The sequence below is a fragment of the Pagrus major genome, chromosome 14 (assembly GCF_040436345.1).
Source record: "Pagrus major chromosome 14, Pma_NU_1.0".
NCBI lineage: Eukaryota > Metazoa > Chordata > Actinopteri > Spariformes > Sparidae > Pagrus > Pagrus major.
In genome coordinates, this window is record NC_133228.1 from 16,231,661 (window position 1) to 16,259,580 (window position 27,920).

Sequence of the window (27,920 nt, forward strand, 5' to 3'; positions counted from 1 at the left end):
CAAAAGAACAAAAAAAAAAGAGAGTAAATGCAAACACAAGAATAGGGATCGACTGTGTGGAGAGACAGTAAAAGGCACAAAGAGACGCACAGACGGATAAGAGCCGGAGAGAGAGTGTGGGGAAAAACTTTAAAGGGAGAAGCTATTTTTTCTTCAGAGAGGGTCATTAAATCGAATGTGATTAGTCATCATGGTGGAGGATGTTGTCTTTTGTATTGCAGATTTGAGTGCATTCTGGTGATTTTTTTCCCCCCAGAGTCAGCTTCTTTAGAGAACAGAAGCAATATAGGGCCGAAATATCATAAAAGCACCGACACGAAATCGTAGCTTTATCCTAATCTCTTCATACAGTCCAATACAGGGACTGGTGTCGGTGGCAGTGACAGAGTCTCACTGTTTATACAGAGACAGATGGTACGCCACACTTACAAAGACAGTTAAAGCCACACAGACAGAATCTGATATAAATACCAGAGGAATGGCGAACTGTATGGGTAGAGGTGCAGCAGAAAATGTCTTGTCCATTCAGGGCACCTAAAAATATGAGATAACGAACTGAAAGCATCGAAAACACGAACATACTTTCATTTCAGAGGCTTTGAAGTGGTTGAAGTGAAAAGTCTGAATTGACAATGTAGCGCAGACACTTTAAAATCATGCCCCTGTGTAACAATATCGTGAGGGTAGTCAGTTAATAAGGAAAAACTCAATTCCAATATCTATTTTTTTCTGTGATGGCTTCAAATCAAAACTTTTTGGTGCTTGTTGCAAATATCCATGGTGGCTGAACAATCATCCAGCCCTTCTCTCATTTGATCTTCTTGCTTTTTCTTTTTTTTTTTGCTTATGGGGGCATCAGTACTAAATCGAGGCTGTTTCATATCCAGTAAAAAGTTCCTTGTAGTGTGCCTAAGTCTTGAATTCTGATGCCTTGTTAAAGCATTTTTCAAGGTCTTGTGGTGGACAGCAAGTTACAGGTAAGAACCATTAACAATGTTACCAACCTTTTTTCCCAGCTTGTTGCAGCCGGTCAGCCGGTGAGACGGACACCGATACCTTCCTGATGATGAGATTAGTTGGCTGGATTGTAACCACACTCCTCTTTCCTGTTGAAGGGAAGTGATGTCATCGCTGCCGATTTTCTCTTGGGACAGGTTGCATCACTCTGGCTGAGCATGGCTGAACTTCTAATGACTCCTGAATGTGCTCTTACATTGTATACCTAAATTAAAGGAGTTATCATGGCAATTTGCATCGTCTTGAGCGTGGATGATCATAAAAAAAGAAAGTTGGCAGAGGAATTCATGAAAATGTGCGAGTCTGGCTGCCTCATTTATACATGGCAGACAGACTGAAGAAATAATCAGAGAAGAACACTTTGGCACGAAAGTGTTAGACTACATTATAACTGTTTTTCGTGAGGTATTAGCAACTTCCATGAGATTTAACAATTAAGATAGAGTTGTGGGACTAGATGGAAAAACACTGTCTCATGCTTGACGAAAATATGATCATGTATTATTAGATTTTTATTTTGATTGGGAAGAAAACATTCTGAATTTGCTGAAGTAACGATCAAACATTGGGGTCACAGGGTTCTGATATCCTGAAATAAGAGTTAATTTTATGACCTGATATTTTCATTTTCCCCCCATCTATTCTATGAAAAAACTGAAAGCCAAATTTGATGCACCTTCACATGAAACACCTGTTACTGCAAGACAAATTCCGTTACCTCGACCCCGCAGCCGGCAGTCTTGGGTCCCATCAAGAAGCCTGACCACTGCCTATTGTGTGTGTGGTGTTCAAGGACATCTCAGCCTCGCTTGTCGATGGAGAAAGAAAAGTATTTTCTGCTCCGTTTGGCTCTTTATGTTATTATGAAAAATTTACAGTACTTATATAAAAAAAACAAACTGAAAATCTTATTACTTCTACCACCTGAAAAATGGGAGATTTTAAGAGTGGCTTCAGGAGGCGTGTATATAAATCCCAGCTAATTTATCACTACATTAACTTTGGATTGCATTATGCCTTCATCTAATATACTGTCTCTCAGGAAATACATTACAGAGGTAAAATGTTCCTTTGCAACTTCAGAAGAGAAAAGAGCTCCTGCAGCTCTCCATTTAAAACTTTCAAAGGTTGTTGAGGTCGTGATGGAGGCCTTGAAAAGCAAAAGGTAAGCCCCATGTTTGGATCTTATGATTCTCTAATCATCCTTTAATTATATTACAGAGGATATAATCTCATTACGGACAGAATACACCGTTAAATCACTTATCGTGGCTCGGAGGTACTGGGTCAGATAGAGGAGTTGTGCAGCTTACGTTGGGAGTCACGGAGGGGAGAACAAGTGGGGAAAAACATCGGTTTGGGGAGAAACACCTGCCATGAACTCCAATACCCATTATCCCCATCCTTTAGAAGACCCCTCCAACACACACACACATTCACACATACGCTGTATAATAGAAGTCAACCCCCTAACCCCTTCGAGATTTCAAAAGTCAAAAAGCAAACGGACAGCTGACTGACAGACAGAGGGGGATTAGTCACAATGGATCATATGCTTGCATGCACACACACACACGCACAAGTCCTCCCTCTCCTGCTCTGTCCACCACACACGCTTTCTTCTTCTGATGCAGAATTAAGATAATGTCTCCCCTGCGATCACCCGCCTCCACATCAAACCCAGACTGCGACGTCCACTCTCTCTCTCACTCACACATTCGCAGTTACTGAATAAAACGTGGATGGATGGCTGCATTACTACCCCACCCACACCCACACATTGTCTGTCTATCCAGTTAAACCCAACCCAGAGAGTCTGGCGGAGTGCAGACAGCGTAGAGAAGCAGTCTCCTCCAAGGCAACATTAGCCTGGGAGAGTGAGCAGAGAAGAGACACACTCCTAGGAAGGAGGAGGAATGCAGAAAGGAGTAGATAAGTAAGAGAAGAGAGGGACAATGAAGGGATAAGGAAGAGGTAGAGCTCCGTGGTGTTTTACTGAATAGCTAAAGCAGAGAGGATTCACATAAGGAAAGAAAAGACAGAAACAGAGGGAAAGCTAGATTATGAACCAGAACATCTGGGACGTATATCTCCCCGGCGCTTCAGTCCCCCTCTCTTGGGCTCATTCACTCCGTTTGGCAAAATGTCGTCGTGACAACACGAGGGCCGCGTATCCATCAAAGATGTACAATGCTTGCTATAATTAGCATAAAACACACACACACACACACACACACACACACACACTTGAGAGACGGAGCCCGCTGAATATTTATGTAGAAAAAGTTCAACAATAGTTCTTGCATCGTTTCGTCTTTTATTTTCCTCTGATCAGATATTGTCACAAGTGCTGGTCCGGATGAATACTCGACATGCACATTGTTACATTATTAACATAACACAAACTCAAAGGAACAGATGCAAAGGATAGTGCATTGGGGGCAGGAAAAGAATGATTCATGGACAACAAAATAGGACTGACTTCTATCAGTAAAAATAGACTTTAATTTTGCTAACAGTGCTGGAGTGAGACGGGATGGGTGCAAGTGTTCTGTGACAGAGGTGTCTCGCGTTCTTGTGATCATCCCAGTTTGGTTTTTACTGTCCTTGTTGCGGGCCAAGCTCAGGCCTGCTTGGTCCCTGCTGTCGCTCCAAGATGGCAGACAGTGTCACTTCCCTACATACTCACAGGAGAGATTGACAAACGGTAAGAAAGGTGGGGAAAGGGGGTAAGAAACTAGGGGAAAGGGTGTCTACGTCTCTCTCAGGGTGCTGTGTTCGGTGCCTCTAGTCTGGTATGGTTCGGTTCTCCATAGGGTTTTGAGGGTGTGCGTCTTGGTGCTGACTCATTCCTCACTTCCTCCGCTCCGGTTTGGTCTGTCTGTCTGTCCGTCTGTCAGTCGGTCGATAATAAGTAATCCCACACCATAAACTCTTCATTGCTTCCGCTTTCGTTCTCCCTCATCCTTAACCCCCGGTCCTCAACTTGTTCTGCAGACAAAAAAAAAAAAGGAAAAAGTGTATCAGAGAGATGTTAAAGCAAATCAAAAAATCTAAATAGACAGACAAACAGCAGAGAAAGATAATGTGTCACACAGGAGAGACAGGATGAAAACAAGGAGGCTTGAGAGTCTAATAAAAAGGGAGGACGATGGAGTGAGTTGGACCCGAGGGCAGTGGATTCCATGTTAGCGATAAGTGCAACCACAAATCCCCAACACTCCCTGTCAATAAGCATTTGAACTGGCCTATTGTGGCTGATGCCACTGGATGAAAACTGCCTGAGAGGACAAGAGTGGAAAAATACAAAAAAAAGAGAAAAAATGGACATAAGGGAAGAAAAATAAGAAAAAAGAATATATTCTTCCTCACTAGTGTTGTGGATGAGGTAAGTTTGTGTCAGGAGCATTTCATTTCTGCACAGGAGTTCATTTAGAGTATTATTGATCTGGCCACGAAATGATTATTGACAAAAACAGTCTGTAAAATCCAGGTTAGGACAAGAGATCACTTAAAAGATAAGTCCAGTATATTAGAACTTATTTTGTAGTTGCAGACAACATTTCTGTTGGTTATGATAACACTGTATCCAGAGTAGAAAAACAGCTGAGGTCTGGGAGCAGTGGGACAGTACCATTAGTGTTTCTACTGGTTAAAATCATCAGACTTCCTGTCGTATAATAATATAATAGACATTTAACGTGCCCTTACTTTCGGTTTTTACCTCCAAATAATGTAGTTCTCCCATCATCTCATGTCTTTTAGGGAGGCATCTATTTAACTTACTGAGGGTGGGGGTGGGGGGGTGGGGTGCAGATGTGACACATTCAGCTGTATTCAACATTTGGTGTATTTAGCAAGCAGAGGCACCAGGCTGGAGCCGCAGTTGGTGTGTCATTTGTGTGAGTGTTGGAGCTTAAGCATTTAAGGGAGGATAGTGCACGTAAAAGGAGGAGATACGTTAACAGAGGTTGATTACAGTATGTACTATGCTTTGTGCGATGGGATTTACAAAAGCCACTAAAAGATTATATGATTGATAATATTAGGAACAATAGTGAAGAATTTATGCTATTATAAATGAACACAGTGAGTTTGAAATTGACCAGCAATGACCTGTAAAAATCACTGCAGGTTGCTGTAAGTAAACTTTTTCTTTGTTTTGTTGAGTTATTTTTCTGAGGTTAGGGATCTCACAGAAATCACACCTCTGAGCTGTGTCTACCAGCTTTCCTTCACTGGCAAAGTACATCTGGAGGGCAGACCAGGAGCTGACTCTGAGCTGAAACAATGAGCAGATCCTTTGCTATAAAGTTCTGTAAAGCCGAAGGAGCTGCAGGTTCAGGTGATAATTCTCTGAGTTCAAAATACTAAAAAGTAACCCCCTTTCTAACCCCTGATGTCTAAAAATCTTGAAAGGACAAATTAAATGATTAAAATATACTTTTTTTTCAACAATTATGATTGAAATATCGTGTCAAAGATGATGTCAAAGCGGCTATATGAGCCAGCTCCTTTTATATTCTGATCCTTGAAAACATAACAACCGCCAAAACCACAAACAGGGATCTAGCCTAGGCCCTTTGAGAGTATAAGGGAGATGGAAGGGTCAGTCTAAAAAATGAAGTGGAGAAGTATAAGATAGGGAAGCAAGAGGCAGTCATGCGGCGAGAATATGGAATGAGGAGGCAAGCAGTGGATGGAGAGATCGGCCTCCATGATAAACTCTTTTGCGTGGAGCGAGAGGGAGAGAGAAAGAGACTTTATCGGTCCTTCGACTGCCTCTTCCTCACAGTTTGCTATCTGGACCTGTTAAGTGCTGAATGCATTAGAAATGTGACTAGGAATGACGGGATAGTGGATGGAGGGAGTGAAGGAGGAATGGTGGCAGGGGCACGGAGGCCACAAAAAGAGAGTGAGAGCGGGTCTAAATGTTATCACTCACTGTGATAACGTTAAGTCTGATAAGAACGCTAATTATCAGTGACAATGGCCCGGCTGCCGACAACGCCTCCGTCTTGGTTGACTCCAGTTGAGGGGTCAATATTGTAAAACTGAGATTTGGAGGGATTTGTTTTTTTTTCTTCCCCCCAGCGAGATGCCATCTTAGACATCCCTATCTATACCCAAGGTGCTGCAGTTTTTAGTGGAATTAAAGATTTGAAGGGGAAGGACAAAGAAAGGGGAAAGAGATTTTGCTGTTTGAAAACTGAGCAATGCTATCAAGTGCCTTTGACAAAAAGGTCAAGGAGATGACAGACGGCGTTTAGAGGGCACGTTTGGATCTTCTGACCTCCACAGGTCAAAGCCATGTCCCTTTGACATTTGTTCTCGACGCGGCTTCCTGCTCAGCTCAGATAAAGCTGTGTAAACATCCTAATCATGAAGTTGCATCAGCTCATATCAATCCTCCTTCATTCCTTCCCCCGTATTTTGTCGGCTGTGTAATTCTGCATATTATTCCTTTAAAGCCTTATCGCGGAACTGTTTTTTTTCCTTCTTTTTTTCGCACCTAATGACTTTAAAAGCAAGTCTTAGACAGATAAGCACAGACGAACAGGAGTGTGCTGTGATTGCCGCAGGGTGATAAACACAAGCGGATTACCATATCGTCTCGGGCTTGCTTGCAAACAATTTACAACATCATAACAGCATCCGGACTGTGAACATACCCTTGCTGAATCTTGACGAGGCTACAGGTAGCTTTCTTAAACGCACACACATAGACACGCACACAATGAATAAAACATTGTGCAATTTACATGATGTATAGCTTAAAAATCTGCCAGCATCTGACTTTTAGATCTAATACTAATACCCACGAGAGTGAGCGAGGGAGGCAAAACTCACTTTTCCTCATTTCCGGCAAAACAATGCAAGTGCAAAAAAATCTAATAGAAAAGCTCCATGAATGTAAATTGAGCCTTGTTGGGGCCGATGGATGTTACATACTACAAAGTGAGGGAGGGGGGGAATCAGGTTAATATCAACCTGAGTGACATTACTATTACAATACAGCGTGTGACCATCGGAGACAGAGGGCAAAAAAACATTTGCACTAGGCAATGAAAGGGGAGAGCTCCAGAGAGGACAATGGTATCCAACTAACAGCGGCTACTCCCTTGGTCTTATTACATTAAAACACACACAGAGACAGCCGGGGGAACGCCTGTGTCAGCAGGTATTATGGAAATAGACCGTAAAGGTTTAAACTGGCTATTTAGAAGGAGCTTTATTCAGGCGCCAGTAGTCCATTGGAAATGTTATTCTCCTGTCTAAAAGCAAGGAGCTGGCGCATGTAAATGGATGCTAGTGTGTATGTGTGTGTATATTGTACTAATTCATTTAGACATTTAAAAAGGGAATAGCTGCTCTACTGTAGCTATCACACACATCTATAAGCCCAATGACGTATGCTGTGGCTAACACACACATATCAATTCAACTGAAAGCTACACTACAGGATTAGGAGGCGCTACAACTTACATATCATCTGTCCATGAAGGTGCATGCAAAACCTTGTCGTTCTTTTCAGAGAGGGAAAAATACATTATTCTGGATGGTATTTTAAAGGAACAGTTCACCCAAAAAGGAAAATTCACTCATTTTCCGCTCACGCCCATACGGATGGAAAGTCAGGTGAGGTTTCGTAGTCCAAAAAACATTTCCGGAGCTTCACAGCAAAACAGAGTTGCAGCATTCTCCTAAACAACTGAAGTAGCTGGGGACTTGTTTTAAAATGCAAAAAAAAAAAAAAACTGAGATAAAAACATAAAATGTCTTCATATAGCTCATCTGGTGAAATCTAAGTCTCTGAATTCAACTTTCTATCATCATGGGGTGAGTGGATAATGACAGAAATTTTATTTTGGGTGAACTGTTCCTTTAAGAATTCAAGTATTTTCCTCACATGTAAAGAGTACAGTTGCAAACAATGAAATGCTCATTCATTTCACTTAACACGCATGCAGTACACATTTGCATAATATTCACATACAATAACAAGTGTTGCAAATTATTCACATGAGATATGAGAAGTGATAAACAACATAAATCTTGGTTTGGTAAATACGCACCTGCTTGGCGTTGTTGACACACTGTAGGTAAAGGGCTGCTATGTTGGAGCAGTTAAGGGTCTTTCCAGTATTCTCTTTGTAGCATGCGAGGATCTGGCCCTGCAGGTCTGCACACACAGGATATATCTCATACCGCCTGCAGGGGCGAGAAGGGGAGAGAAGTAGTGTGAAAATGGGGAAAAATATGGTGTTAAAGAGGAAGGAACAGTGTGAGAGATGAGAGTTAAGGGAAAGGGATAAAAGTGTTAAAAGAAAAAAAATAACTGAGTGGTAAATGTGCAAGTGAGAAAAGAGTCAAGGGTGGACAGAAAATGGAGGAAAAACGGAGAATGGAAAGATTGACAGCATGAGAATGAGATGCAGAAATCAAGAACGAGAGAAGATGAATGAAAAGACACAATGTTGGTTTGGAAAATGAGCAAATCGATTGTCATTTTTATCACAAGAGAGCCCCTGGACTGTTAGAGCTCACTGAGCTATACTGCAGTCGACAGTGTGTGCACAACCCCTTGCCTTTTCTATTACTACTGCCATTTCAGTCCACGACACCTAAAGCAAGAATCAACATTACTGTATCTGCCGGGAGGAAGGTCAAAGGCCAATCCATCCTCCACAACCTGCTGTGATGACCATGTCGATTGTATGCATCTCAACGTATTGACTGAGAGGCCAGAGGGCTTTCTAAAAACAGTAAGAGGTGTCAAATAGAGCTTCCAACAATGGCTCCATCCCTGGGAAAATGGAGATTCATCAGTGGCATGGGAATAATGGAGGAGAAGTGGGCAAATCAATGTCTAATGCAGAGAAAACAGGAAAAGGACATTGGGTTAATTTAGACGAGCAATTGGGCTTACTTGTTTTGTGATGATGATAATGATGATGAGATTAAAATTACCTGCAAGCTAAGTATACCTTCCTGATGAATTAGTGCTTATGTCTTACCATGAAAAAAAACCCTTTAAAAAGGCCTTACATAAGCAAGTATTGATCACTCTCCTGGGCTCCAGTGAATCCATGCAATGATGCTCCCTGAAGAGCGTCAACCATTTACATACTGGGTGGCTGTCACCTTGGACTGGCCTAAATGGAAAATTCAATCTTTAAGCATACAAGAGAAGGTTACTGTTGTAGACTGTGGATGCTAATATGTCTTTAATATGATACGCATCACCAGCTTTGCACGCTCTAACTGTCCTTGAGGTCTGCTGCAGTTTAAGTGCTGCTGTCTTAGCGGGTATGAGCCAGATGCTAGCACTTCTGCGCTAAACTTCAGTGCATTTAAATGGGACTCTTATGTTAGATGTATGCAAGAGTTGGATCCTCAGTCGTGGGATGTACCACCAGTCCTGGTGCCTTGCCCAGTGTTAACTGCTTTTGTCTGCCTCTTCACACACCCCATAAAAATATATAATGATGACACATGCACATGCTAGGGCTATTATGCTAATGGTGGTGTCATCGTTTTGTTCACACCAGTGCTCAGGACACTCCATCTGCCTCACTAAATGCCTTGCGTGAGTGTGAAAAGAGATCCTGCCTGTCAGCAACTCTGGTGATCTCAAAGGAATATTGGGGGTGAAGACAAGCCCCTGTAGTCAGAATCAGATGTTTGATTTGCCCCCCAGAGTGAGAAATTACCCCCCGCTGGATAGAAAGCAGGGGATTGGTCGCATGGGTCATTACCCAGGGTGAAATGCAGCAGGAAGCTGGTGCAGTGAAGATGTGTACATATGTGCGTTGCCACATGGTCATATTTGTTAGGGAGGCTGGAAAAATCTATAGTCCTTGTAAGTGCAGGTCAGTGACAATTTGTGACAACATGAGAGGTGCCAACAGGAGTTTGATTAATCAATACACTTCATCATTCACCATACAACACAGTGCTTAAAGGCCAAACAGAGTCAGAAATATTCTAAAGCGAGAGAGGAATACTAGATAAAACAAGTCATTTTGGACACCTGACAGAATAGTTAATTTTTGGGAAAGATTTGTACTCACTGTCTTGCCTAGAGTTAGATGAGAAGATAAGACTTTCATGTTTGTACCAAAGACATCTATAAAGATGGACGAGGTGTCTCCACTTCCTCCCACTGTTCAAAAATGAAGCCAAAATATCCCGGATACGGGTGCTACCATATTGCTGTAGTGATTTCAATCATGATGTGACAACCCCTTTAGAGTGCATCAAATAAAGAGTTAAAACCATGACCACCCAAACATACATCATTACAAGAAGATTTTTTATTTAATCACATATAATCATACAATGTACAACAATGAAACTGGTTCTCTGCATTTAACCCATCCCGAGGGAGCAGTGGGCAGCCAGCACACAGTACAGGGCCCAGGGACAAACTCCATATCCTAAGCCAGTGCCTTTGGTCAAGGGCACTGACTGTAGAATAAACCTAATGTACATTTTTGATGGTAGGGGAACCAGGAGTACCCAGAGGAAACCCATGCAAGCACAGGGAGAACAGGGACAACAAGCAAAATCCACACAGAAAGCATCTTAAAAGTCTCTTAAAACTACCTAAAAAGAAACCATCATTGGAAGAACTTCGTTTGAAGCGTTCTTTGAGTTTTTAGTTTGGCCCATGACCCATCTGATAACATGTATGGGGTGGGATTTATGACCCGCCTGCCACCAGGGGGTCGATCAAGATGTTTTGGCTTCACTTTTTGGGGTGCCGTCATGTCGTACAGCTTTATATACAGTCAATAGAGCTAACTGGTTGCTGGTTGTAACTTCTATAGTTCCTGCACAGATATGGGAGTTGTATCCAACTTTTTTTCTCTCAAATTTTGTTTAAATCCAATGGTTGGTTGCACCACTTTGGGCACAGACTGGAACATTATGCTCTTGGGTGAGGTTCTGCATTTGCGGATCCACTGGGGAGAAATTCAGTCATTTGCTTGGAGGCATGACAAGGCCATTGCTCTGCGTCAGGGTATTGAACGATGACAGCAGCGCTAGCAGAAATCACTGCCATCCAACTCCTATGGATCCTGGCGCTCATTTATTACACCGCCTATGGGCATCTACAGGGACGAGGGGAGCCACATACACCCACTAATTACTTTCTTAAGCGTTCGCGTTAATGCCAGGTGCATCCTGCTGATACAAACCACGGTGTTTATCACCAGTAATGGCCTCTGAGAGGGAGAGAAAGGAGGACAGAGGAAGGGGGGGAGGAAAAGAGGGTGAGGGTGGGTAGAAATGAGGAGCATTTCTTGATGAGCAACTAGACAGTGGTACTTCTATTTTTGCTTGCTCTCTGGTTCTCTCTGTAGGGAAGGGGCTGAGACAGTGGTTGAGTTAATCATGGAGACAATAACAATGTCACACACACTCTGTGGCGGCACGCTGCATCCTCTATCATCTATCATTAAGATTAACATTAAGTTCCTGCCACCAACCACACGGAGCCGGTAGGGAAGGACTACAAACCTCCCTCCTCTCTTTAGTTTTACATTCGGTGCCCTCGTGTCATTTACAATGCTTTGCTGCAGGTTAACTAGATGCAAAAACGATAGACATAACCATGAGAACATTACCCTGATTTACCTTTAATGTATGAAAGTTACCCAAATGTTTAGCTCAATAATATAAAGTCATGAACTAAAATATAGCAAAGCAAAGAATTTACATGCAACATGCTTGAATGTCATCATTTCTACCTGACAAGTGAAGCTTTTTGTTTTCCAAGTCGGTTTTGGCCTCAAGTATAACCAAATTTTTTCAGGCTGGTTATGGTAATACACTCTAGTTATTGTACTCAGCTTTAGGCAAGCCAGGGGGGATTCTGATCCTTGGACTGAATAACAATTTGCACAATACCGCCGAACATGCAGTAGCAATATCAAATACCACAAAAAACAAGTCAAACATGAGGTTATTAATGTTGAATTCAGCGCAGGACACAGGGCTAATTATCAGCAGTAAGACGCTGCAGGGACACAGTAGAATCCTCTACTGTGGGAATCATATAGGATAATTAAAAATACCAGCCAAAAAACTATAATTCATCCTGTTCCCATGTAACCTGAGCAGTAAGGCATTCATAAACATCAAGACTATCACATTCCCAAAAGCTTTTTTGGCCATGTTTAAACGATTTACAGGAATTAAAAAAAAGAGGTGAAGCCCAGAGGCATTTTAATATGTTTTTCAGTCTGTCTGAATGTAGAATTTGAGTTTTGGTTAACTCTTTTGCCTTATACCCTTATTTTAATGATACAATGTCAAACGTATGACCCCTCATCAAATGGTGCATGTCCATGAGCTGTGGGTAGCTCAAATACATTTTTGATTTGAATATTTTTTAGCAGGCTTGAGGATTTAAAACTACACAGAATTTAACAGAGAAAAGTCTGGAAAACATCATTTCTTTTGACCTCTAACCAAACAAAAAAGGCCTCTTGGTGACACTGCTGTTCTTTACTCGAACACTTATCACCCAACATGGACAGATAAACACACGCACAGGCAAAAATTTTAATCTTACAGTATAAATGTCTATACACACTCATCAATAGATCCTTCTCGAGGTTACAGAAGCAGCCATTTCCAATAAATGTCCCGCAAACCCTCCTTTTGCTTCTTCTCTTCCTTTTACTGCTCTCTCCTTTATTCCCTCCCTCAATCCCCAGAGGTTCATGGGATATTTAATAAAACCCCATGTGGCGGGGGACTCTGAAACAAATATAGACATCTAGCCAGATACAGTTGGTTATTACTGCACTATACATGTCTGTGTGTGCTGCACCCCTGTACCCCAGAGACAGTAAATCTAAACAGTCATATAGGGGTCTTGCCTTGTGCCACCAGTAGCAGTAAAGGTCTCTATAACAACACCTTATCCACTACACACGCGCACACACACACACGCACGCACGCACGCGCGCACGCGCACACACGCACACACACACACACACACACACACACACACACACACACACACACACACACACACACACACACACACACACACACACACACACACACACACACACCAATCACGTCCCTATTGCCTTGATCTACTGATAGGAATGAAAGGGAGGAGCACGGTTTGTTTAGATATCTACATTACAGTTTCTCTGCCCTGCGTCATAAATCACTGCGCAGATAGACAAAAAGAGAGAATGGAAAAGGGACAGAGAGGAGGGGGGATGCTCTAGAGAAAAAATGCTTTATTAGAGAAAGTGAGACAGAGAAGAGAGCGTGGAACAGAAGAGAAGAAGATGTAGGAGAAGCAGAAGGAGACCCTCCTAGAAACACTCCTCAAGCTCTCTGCTCGCTTCCTTTTATCCCTTTAGGAGAGAACAGAAAAGGTTGAGAGGAGGGGCAGAAATGATATGAGAGGGTGAATGTGTCCCATTTAACATGTAATAAAGCAGAACAGATTACCTGCTCACTCCCTCTCACTGTCTGTCCCCCTCCTCAAGGTGTCCCTATATCATTTAATGCAATCCCTTCTTTCAAGCCACCCGCTGCTCAAGTCAGCACATTTCCATGGAGGGGAACATATTCGAATAGGTTTATTGCTACGGCTACATTCTTCAAAGAACATATTGACTGCAAGCTGGCGGACGTATTGAGATCGATGTTGGGATTTTCATACAATATGCATGTGTTACGCCAATAGACTGGGGGAGCATCAGTGTCAGTGCATTTTTCAAACCAACATATATTGACCATGACTACTATCTGCTGTAGAAATGTAGAGCCGTGCACTAAAATGACATTCATAGATCTCTGTTAGGGATACAACATGCTTCAATACTTGAACAAAGTGCGACACGCATCTGGAAACGTGTACGTCCATCTGTCATAATTTGAGACACATTACAACTCTGAGCAAAGACACACACATATGGGGACATGCAGGCTTGCAGACACTGTCCATTCCAATACTCGATAGCAGTAACTATCCCCTGCAAAAAGAATTACAGATTGCACAGACTGCCTCCAGAGGGTTGTTGTAAAAGTTTTTACTCCATCTGCAGCAGAAGCACCGCTTTCTTCCTTTGACATTCTAACATAGCAGGCAGTGGATGAGCAATGACAGCAAAAAAAGCAAACAAAGGATAATTAAAACTGATATGAGTGTGTTAAAATTAATTAAGAAACTGTAACAAAACACATCTGGAGCTAATCATCTGATCATTGGTGGATAGGAAAATGTCTTTGTTTGTCCTTATTAAGGCTGGATGTCATTTAAAAACTTTCCATACTTGAGCCAAAACAATACTATGAGGTTTGGTTAACCCATTCACCAGAATAACAAAAACATTCACAGATATGTTGAAACTTTTCATTTCTTTAGATTAAATTTTCTATTTTCATACGCCGTGCTTATGATCTAGTTATGTTCAGGCACATAAACCACTTGGTAACAGGTTAGGAAAAGATCATGTTTTGGCTTGAAAAACATGGCTGAGAATTGTACCAAGGTCTCCGCAAAGGTCAATGTATCAGTGGTTTGCAGAAATGTAAACTTCCAACATTGTATTCTGGGACTGGGCTGGATTTGATACAAATACAGTACCGACATTTATTTTTGAAACCATAACGTCATAGTTTCTTCAAAGCCCTTGTTTGGCTTGACCGCAGCAAAGCGATGCCATCTCTATAAATGGGAAAGTGATGAAGTTACAGCATTGGTCGGTCGCTTGTTGGAGTTTCCCAATTGGCCATTGCTCTTTCAAATTAATAGACTTGACAGTTCCCAATAGCATATTGACCACACATGCATCTAGGCATATGGACAGCAGTCTTGTTTCATTTAACAGTGGAGCAGTTTGTTGTCGGGTTGGAGGTTGATTCGCCCCAAACTGCTCCTGATGATCATTTAGCATAAAAACAACTCTCAATGTTTGTTCTCAATGTTGTTTAATGTTAAGTATATTCTAACAAGCTAGACCTTTTCCTGAACAAAACTGTCTCTAAAACTGGCAACTTTGGTTCTTGATAGTCTTTGATTTTGTTCATTTGCTGTTGTTGTTCTCTTCTCTTTTGGTGGGAATATCCTTTATGTAAGTTAATTTTTTTGCAAAGCAACCCTTATCCTATCCTAAAATGAAGCCATTTGGTGTGCCACACATGGTTTACTGGGCTTCTCATTCCATCGTGATCAAAAGCACTTTACCAAGAGAAGGCAGAAGCAATTTTATAGTCTGATTTGGTTAGATTCCACACATGTTGCCAGTATTTATCTCCCCCAAACTCTAACTCTAACTCTACACACACATACATAAGCTCCATCGACAGTATGGATTACACCCACCAGCCACCAGATTGAATTCCCAATCACCACATTGTCTATTTATCATCATTTGGGTCCACTTAGGGGTTAATAGGGTTAAGGGGCGGGTGCCAGTTCCCCCTTAAAAAGCCCTCATGTTCTCTCTAGTTAAGGCAGGCGTCAGTACCGAGGGGGGGTAAATAAATACAAATGATCCAGTTAAGGAGAAAAATGACACACATTTCGCTCACGCTGCTTTTTAAAAGCAGACCTGAGTGACCCCCTGCAGTGAAATCCATCAGCATGGATAAGAGATTGAATGAGAGAGAGAACGAGAGTGAGAGAGGAAGGGACAGAGAGAGAGAGACAGAATGAAGTGTGAGGGATAAAAGACTGCTAAAAAATAGAGAGCTAGAGAGAGAGAGAGAGAGCGTATGAGTGAGTGAGCAGACGATAATAAAGAGGGAGTGAGAGAGATTTAAATTAAGACAGAAAACACTGTTCGTAAGTGAGCAGTGAGGGAGACAAAGAAGGATGAACGGATGAGAGGAGAAAGAAGGCGGGTGTATGTCCTCACTGACCCCTCTTCAAGTACACTCTTACAAGTGGACGGTTGTCTGGCCTCAAGCAGAGGAAGACAAACATATGTTAAAAAATGCAGCTAAAAGACATTCACTGTATCAGGGTCCTTATTTGTGAGAGACACCTTGAAATTATGAGGTTCATCCGCAACAGTCGAGGAGTGGCAGTGCTTTGTGATTGGTGAATATGCTTTAAGCATTTTCTGAACATCCAAGAAATTCTACATGTCAGTTCTTTTCTGTTCCATCATTCATGTCACAGGTGCTGTTCACTATATGAAAAAAACAACATAATACAGAAAAGCAATAAAAGCTGTCAGTGGGTTTCCTACTCATTTCCAATGCAGCAAAATCACTAAACCAGTCACTAAAAGGTGTGTATGTGCATTGCGTATCCATGTGTACGCCCACGCAGGTCTCTCGGATCGTGTGTGCTTTTTGCAGCCAGCACAGCAAAGCTCTTAAGGCCGAAAGAAGAGCTTTTAAAGCAGTTATTGACTTCTGTCTCCTCGGCTGACCACCATCTTGTCCCTGCGCCCGGGTTGCCTAGCTACCAAATTGTGGTTCGCCTTCACCTGACCGAGAGGTCAAAGCTCTGCTCAGTTTGTCCCGCCTCAAAGACGACGACTACTTTATAGAAAAACACCTCTGCAACTTCTACCTGCTAAATTATTTCCTGTCATTTTAAGTAAATAAAAGCGCTGCCTGGCTCAATTAAACGTCAATATTTCATTACCTTATTAATTTTGGGACATCAGTATTATTCCCTTAAACAAACAAGAGCGCTGCCAAGAATATGGAAAGCCTCTACCTGCCTCTACACCTTATTTACATTTTGTAGCAGCAGGGTGGATTTTGCAGGGAACTTGCTGGATTTTCTCCAGCGTATTTGTCCTCTTTATTAATGTGAAAGATAAAACAAATGCACAACGCTATTGCCTCATCCTGCAATGCTTTGTTACAGGGCTAACTGTTCGATTGCGTAAGGTTGCATGGGATTTTTCTGATGCAAAAATTCATGTTGTGATTTTTTTTGTACACAACGTTCATGACCAGAAGCAGTGGTTTGTAGAACATTAGGGAATTGTGGTTGGTAAACTTAAGTGATACTATTGGCTCTTTGTTTGTTGTAAATAAACCAGAGTATCACAGTTAATTCGACAAAAAAACACCGCACTGAAAACTTAATCACTAAGAGATTTGCTGTTCTTCGCAATGTATTCACGTATATGATACAGCAGATGAGGAGTTGTTTTAGATGTTTATGATTATAAGGGGTTGAAAGATGGATGAGTGGGCCCTACTTTCTCCCACATTGTGTGGCGAAGACAGACTGTCAGGTGTGGTCTCTTGACCGCGACAGCACGGCACACCAGTGTTATGAAGAAAAACAACGAGCCATTTACATTCAACAAGTTTTGCTCCACGCCTCCTCATTTCCACCTTTTTGCATGTGTGTGTGTGGAGAGATGAAGCGTGAACTGCAGCGGCTGTTATTGTCGACTGGATTAAATTAAAAAAAGATTTATTCAAAAGAGCTAAAAAATAAACAACAGACAAAGGGAGTGAGCGTGTAGCCTGAGGGAGGAGAGGAGTGACAGTGAAGTGACAGACTAAAATGAGATTTTATTCTCTATGGCCGAGTGTATTGGGAAGAAACGGAAAATGTGCGCCTTAGACACACTTGTGCACTCTCTGGCGCAAAACATAAAAGTGTGACAGTACACAGCCGTTTTTGATCTTATCACAGATCTCACCATCAAGGCTGGAAGCTTAGAGGAATCCAAGTTTTTGAGACCTGAGATGTGGGATGGAGACATAAGAGATGATGGTCTCAATCCTTCAGCATTACAGAGCCTTGTCAGACTGACTCATTCACCGTTTTAACATCTCCCAGTCCCATCCCAATTCTGCAGGGAACCTGGACAAACAGTGACAGTGACCAGCTTCAACAAAGAAGCCCAAAGCCCCACCAAAGGTTAACACTGACAGCAGGCTTAGGACTACGCCACCGTTCTTTCATTCTCCATTCCATCTTTTCGCATAATCTCACATCTATCATTTTCCTCCACGCCTGTCAGCTTGCAATTCAAACGAAAGCCCCAGCGGGTCACTGCAGCCAGAGGAGAGACAGCGCACACACAGTCCTAAGGAGATATCCACATGTGAGCACACTCGAATTCATTCATCGTGTCATACGAAAGCACACACGCACGTGCACCCTTACATACATGTGGTGCAGTAAAGGTCACACATTCAGCACTGGACAGTGTGATAATGCATCAGACTTGGATAAACAACTAGTGGTGAAGGTGGCAGGATATAAATCAGGCGCAGGGAGAGAGGGCCTCTTTTCCACAGGCGACTGGGAACTCTTATCTTCAGTTAGTGTCACAGGGAAAGTGAATAAAAGCTTTGGTGCTACGTGTCTGACTAACATACTGTCTTATTATATCATGTGTTACATGTTGCGTATATTTACGTATTCGTGGGAGAAATGTTCACTGCCCTGTTGTCTAGGTCTTTGGGAGGAGAAGATAATTCATGGCGATGCATTTCAGACACTAGAGGAGCCTTTTTACCAACTGGAGTGTATCTCTAAACCCTGGATGTTGGTGTTGAAGCTTTAATTCTTTTTATGGCGTAACTTTACATTTCTTTAGGTTCAATTTTGAATTTTATGTTGTGACAACGCTGTGCTAATAGTCTCGTCAGGTTTAGGCACAAAAACCACTCGGTTAGGGTGAGGAAAAGATCATGTTTTGGTTCTGTCGTATTTGTTCATACTCACTTAAAATTATTCACATGTGCATTATTTTGTGGTGAAAAACAATACAAAAAATAAATGTTTAGCTTCTTATGGCGCCACTTCTTTGAAGCATGATGTCAATTTTCTTCTTATATTAGTATTTTTCTGGCTTTTTGTCGAAAATCATGGTTGTGAGTAAGTGTGAAAGAATCCAGATGTGTGTATGTCTCTTCAAATAAGGTCACAGTGATGCAGTGGCACTCTGGTTGGGAGAGCTCCATCATTCTCTGGCGGGAATACTGCAGCAGAACAGCAGGGGACAGCTGTACTGCACACGTAAGCAAACAACTACACTTATACACAATCTCACACACTCATACAACCTTCCCTCCCTTGAGTACCTACCTCTCACACTTTAATTTATTTCTTTCAACATCGCCAAAGAAAAATGACCATGCTGTACCACTGCGATGAATGGAAAATGCGCACACTGGCTACTTGCTGAAGCCCATTTGTAAATTAAATGGTTACCTATTGTATATACATTCCATAATTTGCCCAAAAAGCCTATGCTAATAAAGAGAGACACATTGAAAAGGGCGACACAGGAGTGAAATCATCAGTGTAAGTCAACTGAATAATTTGGTGCTACCAAGAATGTCTTGTCCCCTTCCTGTTCAAATCAGAGTAATTATTTTCCATGTTGACTATAACTGAGTGTAAAAATGGACACTGCATAGAGCTATGATGCATACATTCCTCCCATATCCTATTCACTCTTGGGACCTGATTTGTCTACCTCGTCTCCATTTGAATGTCACAAAGTAATAACAGGTTTGTCCAATGGAAATCTGACCAATTCCCAACAGAAACTGTAAATTCAAGCAGCCCAACAGTTCTAATTAAAACTTCCAAAAGCACATACAGTATATGGATGTTACAACCCTTGACAGACAGCCTGCTCTGGTCCCACACATCTTCTTCTCCCCTATAATAAACCGTAGCCTAATATCAGCCCTAACACTAATCAATCCCTGGAGTACTATCACTCTCTTTACAGTGGCACTAACACGAGCTAGAGTGGGGAAATGAAGACATTCTAATAAGAAAGATGTCATCTCGCACACTTTATAACATCCTCACATTAACATATCAAATGTTAATTCTATCAAGTACGGATAAGGCCCTGGATTTTCTTTCTTTCTTTCTTTTTATCTCTGGGGGACATTTTCAACTTTGAGGAAATCAAAAGCCTGTGTGAGACAAAAAATATTTCCTTTTATTATTCAAAAGAGGCCGCAGATAGCATCTTATCTCAGTAGGGTCTCTGTCATAAGAGAGAGTGAGAGAGGGAGAGAGAGCTTTGAGGAAAGGCATCCACGTTATGTTCACAAAAGATGTTCAAACGTATGAGTACAAACAAACATACACCATCATGCATGAACTCACACACATAAACAAGGATGAGCCAAACACGCCCTGTTAAATCCAATTAACCCTCTGCTCTGCGCTGATCCCCTCAATGCATCCCTGCCCCTGTCTTGTAACACCAGACCTTCCCGCCATTTCATTAGCACACACACACACACACACACACACACACACACCCTCCCTCCCTCCCTCCCCTGCTACCTTTCCACAATTGCAACCCGGTCACAACCCTGCTAATGCACCTCCTATAATCTAATCAGCCAATCACTGCTCTTCATGCAAAGGCCTGTGTCACATGACTACCCGCACGCCGTTAGCTCGACGTTCGCTTGCAGTTAGCACTGTCATTTGGCACTAATGTTATTCCAGTGATTTTTTTTTTCTTTAATGTGATTTGGGAAGTCTGAGCTCTGGCTTCCACGAGTCTAGCGCTAAACCCCTGATGGGCTAGGCTAATCAGTTTCCAGCATTTCTAAGGGAGACAATGATCCCAGTGTTAGCGCTGGCTAATGACAAGCTAACACAATTAGCCTAGCCTCCCTGGAGGAGTGCTCAGAGCCAGGGCCCATTCTTGCCCCACCTCCCATAGGCTCCTCATCCACTTTCCCTACATTACTATGGAGCCTAATGGCCTCTTATTAAGAAGACAGATGGAACACGAATGGGGAGGGATTCTGCACGTCTTGAGTTACACATATGTGTGTTGGATATGCGCTACATCCATGACTGCTTGCATGCTTAATATTACATCCTCTGTCAATAGTTCCAATGAAGTAACCATTGTTTACATTGCAAGGTGTGGCTGTCACATGCATTTAGAGAATAGCTTAACACTATCAGAGTAATGACCATACATGGTCTTGGAGTTCAAGACTAGTGGTTCATACTTTGCAATACAAGAAAGGGCAAAATAGTCTACAGCATGGAGGATTTCTCATACGTTGTGTCTTGATGTACCTAATGCTACACATCTTATATAACTGCTACAAATGATTTGATAATCCTGTTTGACCCAGGTCTTGTAGAAAATTCAGTTTTACAGAATAAATGATACTCTTCTAACACCGGGAAATTAAAAGAGCACAAGAAAAGCCCCGTCAGTTATCATCAACATGAGATCAGGCTTATCAGTGAACCACCATCATCAACATCAGCTAATGGGTCGGGCTAATGGTTCTGATTGAACGACGAAGGTTAGAATGTGGGTAGCATAATTCAATCGTGTGTTCACTGGTCCAGATGGACTTCTAATCTTCAATGAATGCATAATTGTAGATAGTTCACATGAAGCCTACCAAGATCTTCAAATAAATACCTACTATGCAAGACAAAAAAAAGACTTTTATTGTGAAAAAAACATTTAAAAAAAAAACAAAAACGAAGCAAGCAACAATGAAAGTTCTTTTTTTCAAGCTAAATGTAAAGAATATGTGGGAAAAAAACCCTCTTGGTATGTGATTTAAAGCCTTTGATCTACTTTGGATCGACTGTGTTAACTTACTTGAACTTGGCATTCACTTGGTCGGCAGCTTTATGGTAGTTGTCTGTGGTGACCTTGTAGAACTGAGCGCTCTGCAGACAGAGAGACAGAGAGAAAAGCCAGTGAGTGAGACAAATGCAAGAAAATGTGATGTTATCTCTTATATAAAAAAAAGTCCATCCAATTTCATTCACATCTTCTCTGCTTTCAGGTTGCAGCTATTTAGGCAAAAAGCAACATTTCAGCAAAGAAATGCCTCTTAACAGCTCAGATCTGATATAGTCCAGTACAGTTCAGCTGAACCTGCACAGCCCTGACTCATCTAACACCACTCAAACTCTATTAAAACTTAATGGAGAGGGATATTAGGGGCACAGCTCTATTACCAGTAGGGCTTATTGTTCACAACATGGATGCTAACTTTGTGACCTGTAATGTAAGTGGGGAGTACATTTGCAGATATAAAGTCTGCACCGATGAAAAACATTTATTCAGTATTGTTTTGTGTGTGTGTGTGTGGCTGTGCACCATGCATGTGTGCCTCTCTGTGAGAGAGTGTGAATTATAGGTGCACGTTTATGTGTGCGTTTGTGCTTATCCTCCCAAAAACGACTGCTGTAATAACAGGCAGCAATCCTGCAAGGTCAGAGGGTCGCTAGTCAACAACGTGCAGACCACCGGTCATAATCCCCCGGTGACCCATAGCAAATGGACCCATAGCTGGACCCCTCAACCTGAATTACCTCCTCAAACACGGCCATGTTAACCGAGCTCCTATACCATTTATACCACTCGAGGAAAATGTGTTTTGTCAGCCCTCAGAGGCTGTTCTGCACATTTATGATCAAATGGTGAGAGGTTGTGAAGTGTGATGGATGGCTTGATTGAGAGGTGTATGAGGTTTGATCCAGGGGCAATATTAAGGAATATCTACCCATGCCAATGTTAAAGGGCTCCACTTTAATAAAAGTAAAACTTGCGCTTGATAATGTTCTTTACACTTCTACTGATTAGAGATTTTGTGCCATTTCCTCTTGGTTAACGTTGCGCTACACAATCCACACATTTGATACAGTGCTGGGTGAGAGCTTTCTAACTGTGTGGTAATATGTCTGCTGGTCATTTTTGATATTTTTTGGGAGTGTCCTAATATTTCTTCTTACTGCATAGACGAGGTAAAAGAGATCAGATCAATAATCGGCTAGGAGCATGATTTTTTATTTTAGTTTTATGTATTCGGAAACGTGCCAAGTGGGCCTAAAAAGCAGGACAGAAATTTATTACAAATGCTACTAGCTGGTAGTTAAAAAGCAATTACCAGGAAATGGCTGAGTAAAGAGTCCAACACTCCCTGAATGGATAGAAATATTTCAGGACATTTATATTATGGAACGATTAACTTTTTCTCAGAGACATGTCACTAAAAAATGTGAAAAATACTTGCAGTAGCAGCTTCTTGCAGGATGTAAAGGGCTCTGACTAGTGTAGTATACCTTGTCCACTTTGTCTTTGCACTTCTGCAGGTTAAAAACTCTGGTATAGTTGGTAAAAACTTTGTTTCACAGAAATGACCAAAATCAAAATAGATAAAAATGCATCTGTAAGAATGATGGATTATCCAAACTGACCTAATGGTGGAAAGTAACTTTCCTACGTCAGAAAAATGTAGTCTAAAATCTATGGTGAGAGAAATTGCTCCATTGAAGCTTTACTTGCACAGTGCACTTAAAAGGAACCAACTCCAATTGCCCATTAAATAGCATAACACTATTTTCTTTTGCAAGGAAAATAAAGGAAATGTGGTAAGAGTGGATTGTGGCTCTTACAATACTAGAAAAACAGGAAATCATATTTGAATCTGAAGTGATTTCCTTGGTACATATTTCTTTTGTTCAGATAACCTTTGTTTTATTTGCTTCTGTACTAAGAGAGGTTATAAAAGAGTGGAGGACCCTTCCTTCTATATTTTTCCTCTACAATTTCAAGACTATTATGGAAATAAAGAATTCATAGACCTTGAAACTGTGTGTACCCCTGCATATTTTCATTCCGTCTACACGTTGTCAAGCATTTCGCTTTGCCTGTGATAATCCTGTCTATTGACGCTGACTGTAATTATATAAAATCATAAGCAGAGATTCAGGAGGTCACAGATAGAATCATGAAATCAGACAAGAAAAGCCTTTCACTTTAGTGCAGAGGAAGTTGGTCTTACAATTTGGTTTAGAAGTTTCATAAGAAAAGGTTTCAAACAAGACTGCAACGGTTTATAATGTAATTTTAAAACTTAGTAATATCTAATCTATGCATTGATAAGAGAAGAACAAATATACGTCTTAGCAAAGACCTGACAATAAGTTTAGGCCTAGACTTTTGTGACAGTCACTAGAAACCAAACACCTAAATCATCTTGCATAAATTACGCTGGAAACACTAGCAATGTGACAAATGAAAGCCTCTTGGTCCCATCTACCCTAACTTAACCCCCTGGCAGGGAAGACATTCATCATAGTTCAGAAAAGATCAATAGGAATGAACTGCACTGCTGAAAAGATCAATAGTCATGTGTTGTAGAGCTAAAAGAAGATGGGACATGACAACGCTGTCAAAAGGTCTGATACAGATTTGTCCTCTTCAATTGGATGGACTACTTTGAGGGCTTGCAATGGATTCAGAGTCCTTCACTTTTACACATTCTGAAAAGTTACAGACATAATTTAAAACAAGTTATACTTTTTGACATTCAAACGCAGACTCCTCTACATAACGACGCAAAAACACCTATATTTGGATGGCATATATATTGAACTGAAACAAAGAAATACCTTGTTTGCATAAATTCAGACCCTTTGCTGTGGCAATTCAAATTTAATAGATACATTTTGCTTCCTTTGATCATTCTTGAGATGTCTCAAGTCCATGTGTGTCAAAGTTAGTTGATTGGAAATGATTTATGAATATGGAGGATCCCATGAGTAATAAGTCATGAACTCCAAGAACCGCTCCTTACATGTCAAAGATATATACATGTTCAGGGATATATTTTCAGAAGGGTACAAGTGACTGCTAGGAAGAATCATTTTATTTATTTTCACTTTGTTATTATTGGGCAGACTTAATGACAATAAAGTTCCTGAATTAAATGTATAGAACGACAAAGCGTGGAAAAATAAAGGGGGTCTGAATACTCTACCAACCCACTGCAGTTGTCCCTCAGGCAGACACTAGTTTTTTTTTTTTTAAACACTATAAAGAAGTATGCCCAAAGTTTAAGAGTTAACTTGTAAGCTCATGCTATATCTGTGCCCTCTTGGCCTTGAATCAAGTGGTTTTCAGTGTAGACAAAGAAACTGTCAAGAGCTACGGGAAAAGGATTTAAAAGAGAAGCTTATTCACAGATAAAAAGGCTAAAAAGAGATTTTTGGGCTGCTAAAGAGGCAAGAATAAGACTTCTCCAGGGTGCCAAGATTGAGCCATTGGAAGAGAAAGAGAGAGTCAGAAGGAGCTGGTTTTGGGTCTCTGTCTAGAATACTAAGTATAAGGTAATAATACCTAGCTAAATGGCAAAGCTGGCACTAATCAGCGCACTAATCCACCAGGGAGGACAAAAGGCCATGCGTGACAATGATTGCAGGACCACTTACAACACAAACAATACACGTGCATTTACGCTGACACACACAGCATGAGTACATGTGTGGACACGCTGCCAAAAGTGTCTACACATACCTTGGTGGCTAGATAGGAGAGAGTAATTTCTGTGATTACTGAGTGGTCTCAAATTGTGATTTCCAGCTTTTGCCCCAACTGATTCGGGAAAATAGCCCTGATCTTTTTTTTTTTGCACAGAGACGAGAGCCCACGCTTGGTTTGGTTGCTGCAAAGCACAACCTCGTTTTAATTTTTACAGAAAGAAGTTTTCTGATCGCTGTTGACCAATGGATGAACACAAATGCGTTACTACAAGAACCTGGTACTCTGCATACCACCATGTGCAATCAAGTATCTACCTCTAAACCATTGCTTCTGTTTATTTGCATCCTATTTACCCTATTTGCTTTCCACCAGGTTTTTAGCTCATCTGGAGCCAAACAAAATGCCGGTGGGGGGTGTCATAGACAAATTAAGTCATTACTGCTAATGCACTGCAGCGATATGGAGAAGATAGAAGCTGCACCGCAACGGAGGCTCCAGCTCAATTTAGAGGAAAAAGCCTCCAATTTTTAATGAATAAAACAAATAACTCCCTGTACTGATGGCTTCTTTCTCTTATCTGCAGCTGAGCAGGAGGGCTGGAATGGGGAGAAACCCCAGCATGGTTCTGCAGAGCGAGAGAAAATGAGACTTCTGCTGTGTGACTCACTGCAACTTGCTCATAAGGATATGTCATGTCATACACAGAAATGACTAAGCATCAACTCAGATTTGCTTTAAGGGGCAACATAACATTTAGAGGTGGCAATTGCGTACAAAGTCAGTGGGAAATTATCATAATGACGAAAATTGAAGTAGCACAACTTGACAGAAAGACTCCTCCCAAGGCTTCAGACTTTATAAACAACATACAGAGAGGGGGAGAAAAGGGAGAGACTAGAAGAAACCACAGAAAGACTTTCTGGTGAGTTTCTGGTGAGTTCTGAGATTAGTCAGAGGCTGACCTTTAAACAAACAAACACTGACCGACACTTGGTGCGTTCCTTGCTACTTAGCTTACAGCTAATGTCTGTGGAGTCAGGAAACTGTCTGTTTAGGGAGAATAATAGATAATGCAAACCTAGCTACTTTTAAGGCTAAGGAAAATGTGTTCAACCCTCTTTTTTTTAGTATTCTTATACATGAGGACAAAAAAATATAATGCAATCCAATAAATACCAGTCATAATGGTCCAGAAACATCGCTGCAACTAAAGTTTCAACAAACACTGAGCCTTATAAGCTGACATTTGAAGAAAAGTTGTATCTCAGCATTATTATTTTAGCCTGTGAAGTGTCACCGCTGTTTCTTTTTAAACATAAACGGATGTGCTGCTCTGTTGTTGTGAAATCACCTCTCCTTGAAAAGACTTCCCGTTAAATCCCTGTGAATCCCATCATGCGGTTATAACAGCAAACAGACTCCGACACAATAATTCAGTGCTGCAGCACACTGTCATGTCTTCACTCTGGATTACTGTGTCAGTGTTATACAACTAGCAGAGCCAGAGAGAGAGACTACATTAAGTGCTTTGTGGTGGTGAAAGAAAGCATCTTTACTGCTCCAAGACAACAACAGGACAAGCAAGAATAACAACTGTTCTAATCTTCTAATTTTAATTTCAATTTAAAACACAACACAAGCGAAATGTACTTAAAATTTTAGCTCCACTCTCCAGACAGAGAGGCAGAGGGCAAAGACTGAGAAGGAGAGGGACAGCAAAATGACAGGCCAAGGAAGAGATGAAGATAGCAAGTCAGAGACAGCGACAGAGATAGAGATAGAAGCTATTACTGTTTTTTTAATGCTCTTTCCCCTGTATTTCTTCCTTTCACAGCGCTGTGGAACTTTGCTATGAGATGGCAATTGCTGCAGTGATTGTCCTCCATGGGAGAGCAGAAAAATCCAATTTCATCGATATACAAGGCGAAAAGAAAGATAGGGGAAAAAAAGAGAAGAAAAATCTCTTGTGAAAAAAATGAAATTGAGGCGTGAAGAAAAAAAAACACCACTCAAAAAAAAGGAGAGATATAGAGAGACAGATGTGACGGTGGTGGGGAAGGGAGCTGGAAAGAGACATGGTAAAAAAAAATAAAAAATAAAAAAAAAAGGAGAAAAAACATGGGTGAGTTGATTGTTAAATATGAGATTGTTTTACAGCAGGGCAGGTATTGAGTGAAAATGTAATAAATATATAGATATTGTTTTCAGGGGCTATTTGGTAGCTGTGGCCCCAATGAGCAGCAGCAGCAGAGGCAGCAGGCTGAGCTGCCTGGGAGCCTGGTGATGGCCTGTCACTGGAAGCCCGTCTGATGAATGGCCATGTTGGATTGGAACAGACGTGTAATATATATCAGACTTATATTCTCTCTCTCCCTCTCTCTTCTGGTGCCTCTTTCTGCTGGTGTGTGAAGATGCTGGGGGAATCCTGAGGTAAAGGGAGGACCGGAGGGCAAATGGAGGGAAGGGTGAAGAACGTGATGGGAGATAATATTAAGCTAGCGGTACACTCCGAGTGAAATCAAATTTACTGTGATCTCACTGGCAAAATGGAGGGTTTGCAACCAAAAAGCAATGGGCGCTGATACAGAACACTGTGCTAGACAGTTTCTTTTCACACGCCATCACTCTCATGAATATTTAAAT

The 27,920-nt window shown here is 41.4% G+C and overlaps 1 protein-coding gene across 2 annotated transcripts in view; it reads right to left on the minus strand.

Annotated features, from left to right (window-relative positions):
• Positions 1 to 3,314: 3,314 nt before the first annotated feature.
• chchd3a (coiled-coil-helix-coiled-coil-helix domain containing 3a) overlaps positions 3,315 to 27,920 on the minus strand; it is a 73,222-nt gene continuing 48,616 nt past the window's right edge. Inside the window, exons 7-10 of one of the 2 annotated variants that reach the window (XM_073481024.1) lie at positions 21,603 to 21,673; positions 8,094 to 8,229; positions 7,504 to 7,544; positions 3,916 to 4,008 (exon numbers count right to left, since the gene is read on the minus strand). In XM_073481024.1, the coding sequence (XP_073337125.1) occupies positions 3,999 to 4,008; positions 7,504 to 7,544; positions 8,094 to 8,229; positions 21,603 to 21,673 (258 nt within the window). In that variant the 3' untranslated portion in view covers positions 3,916 to 3,998. Of the gene's footprint in view, positions 4,009 to 7,503; positions 7,545 to 8,093; positions 8,230 to 21,602; positions 21,674 to 27,920 lie in introns of both variants that reach the window. The other variant, XM_073481025.1, reaches the window with a different exon arrangement.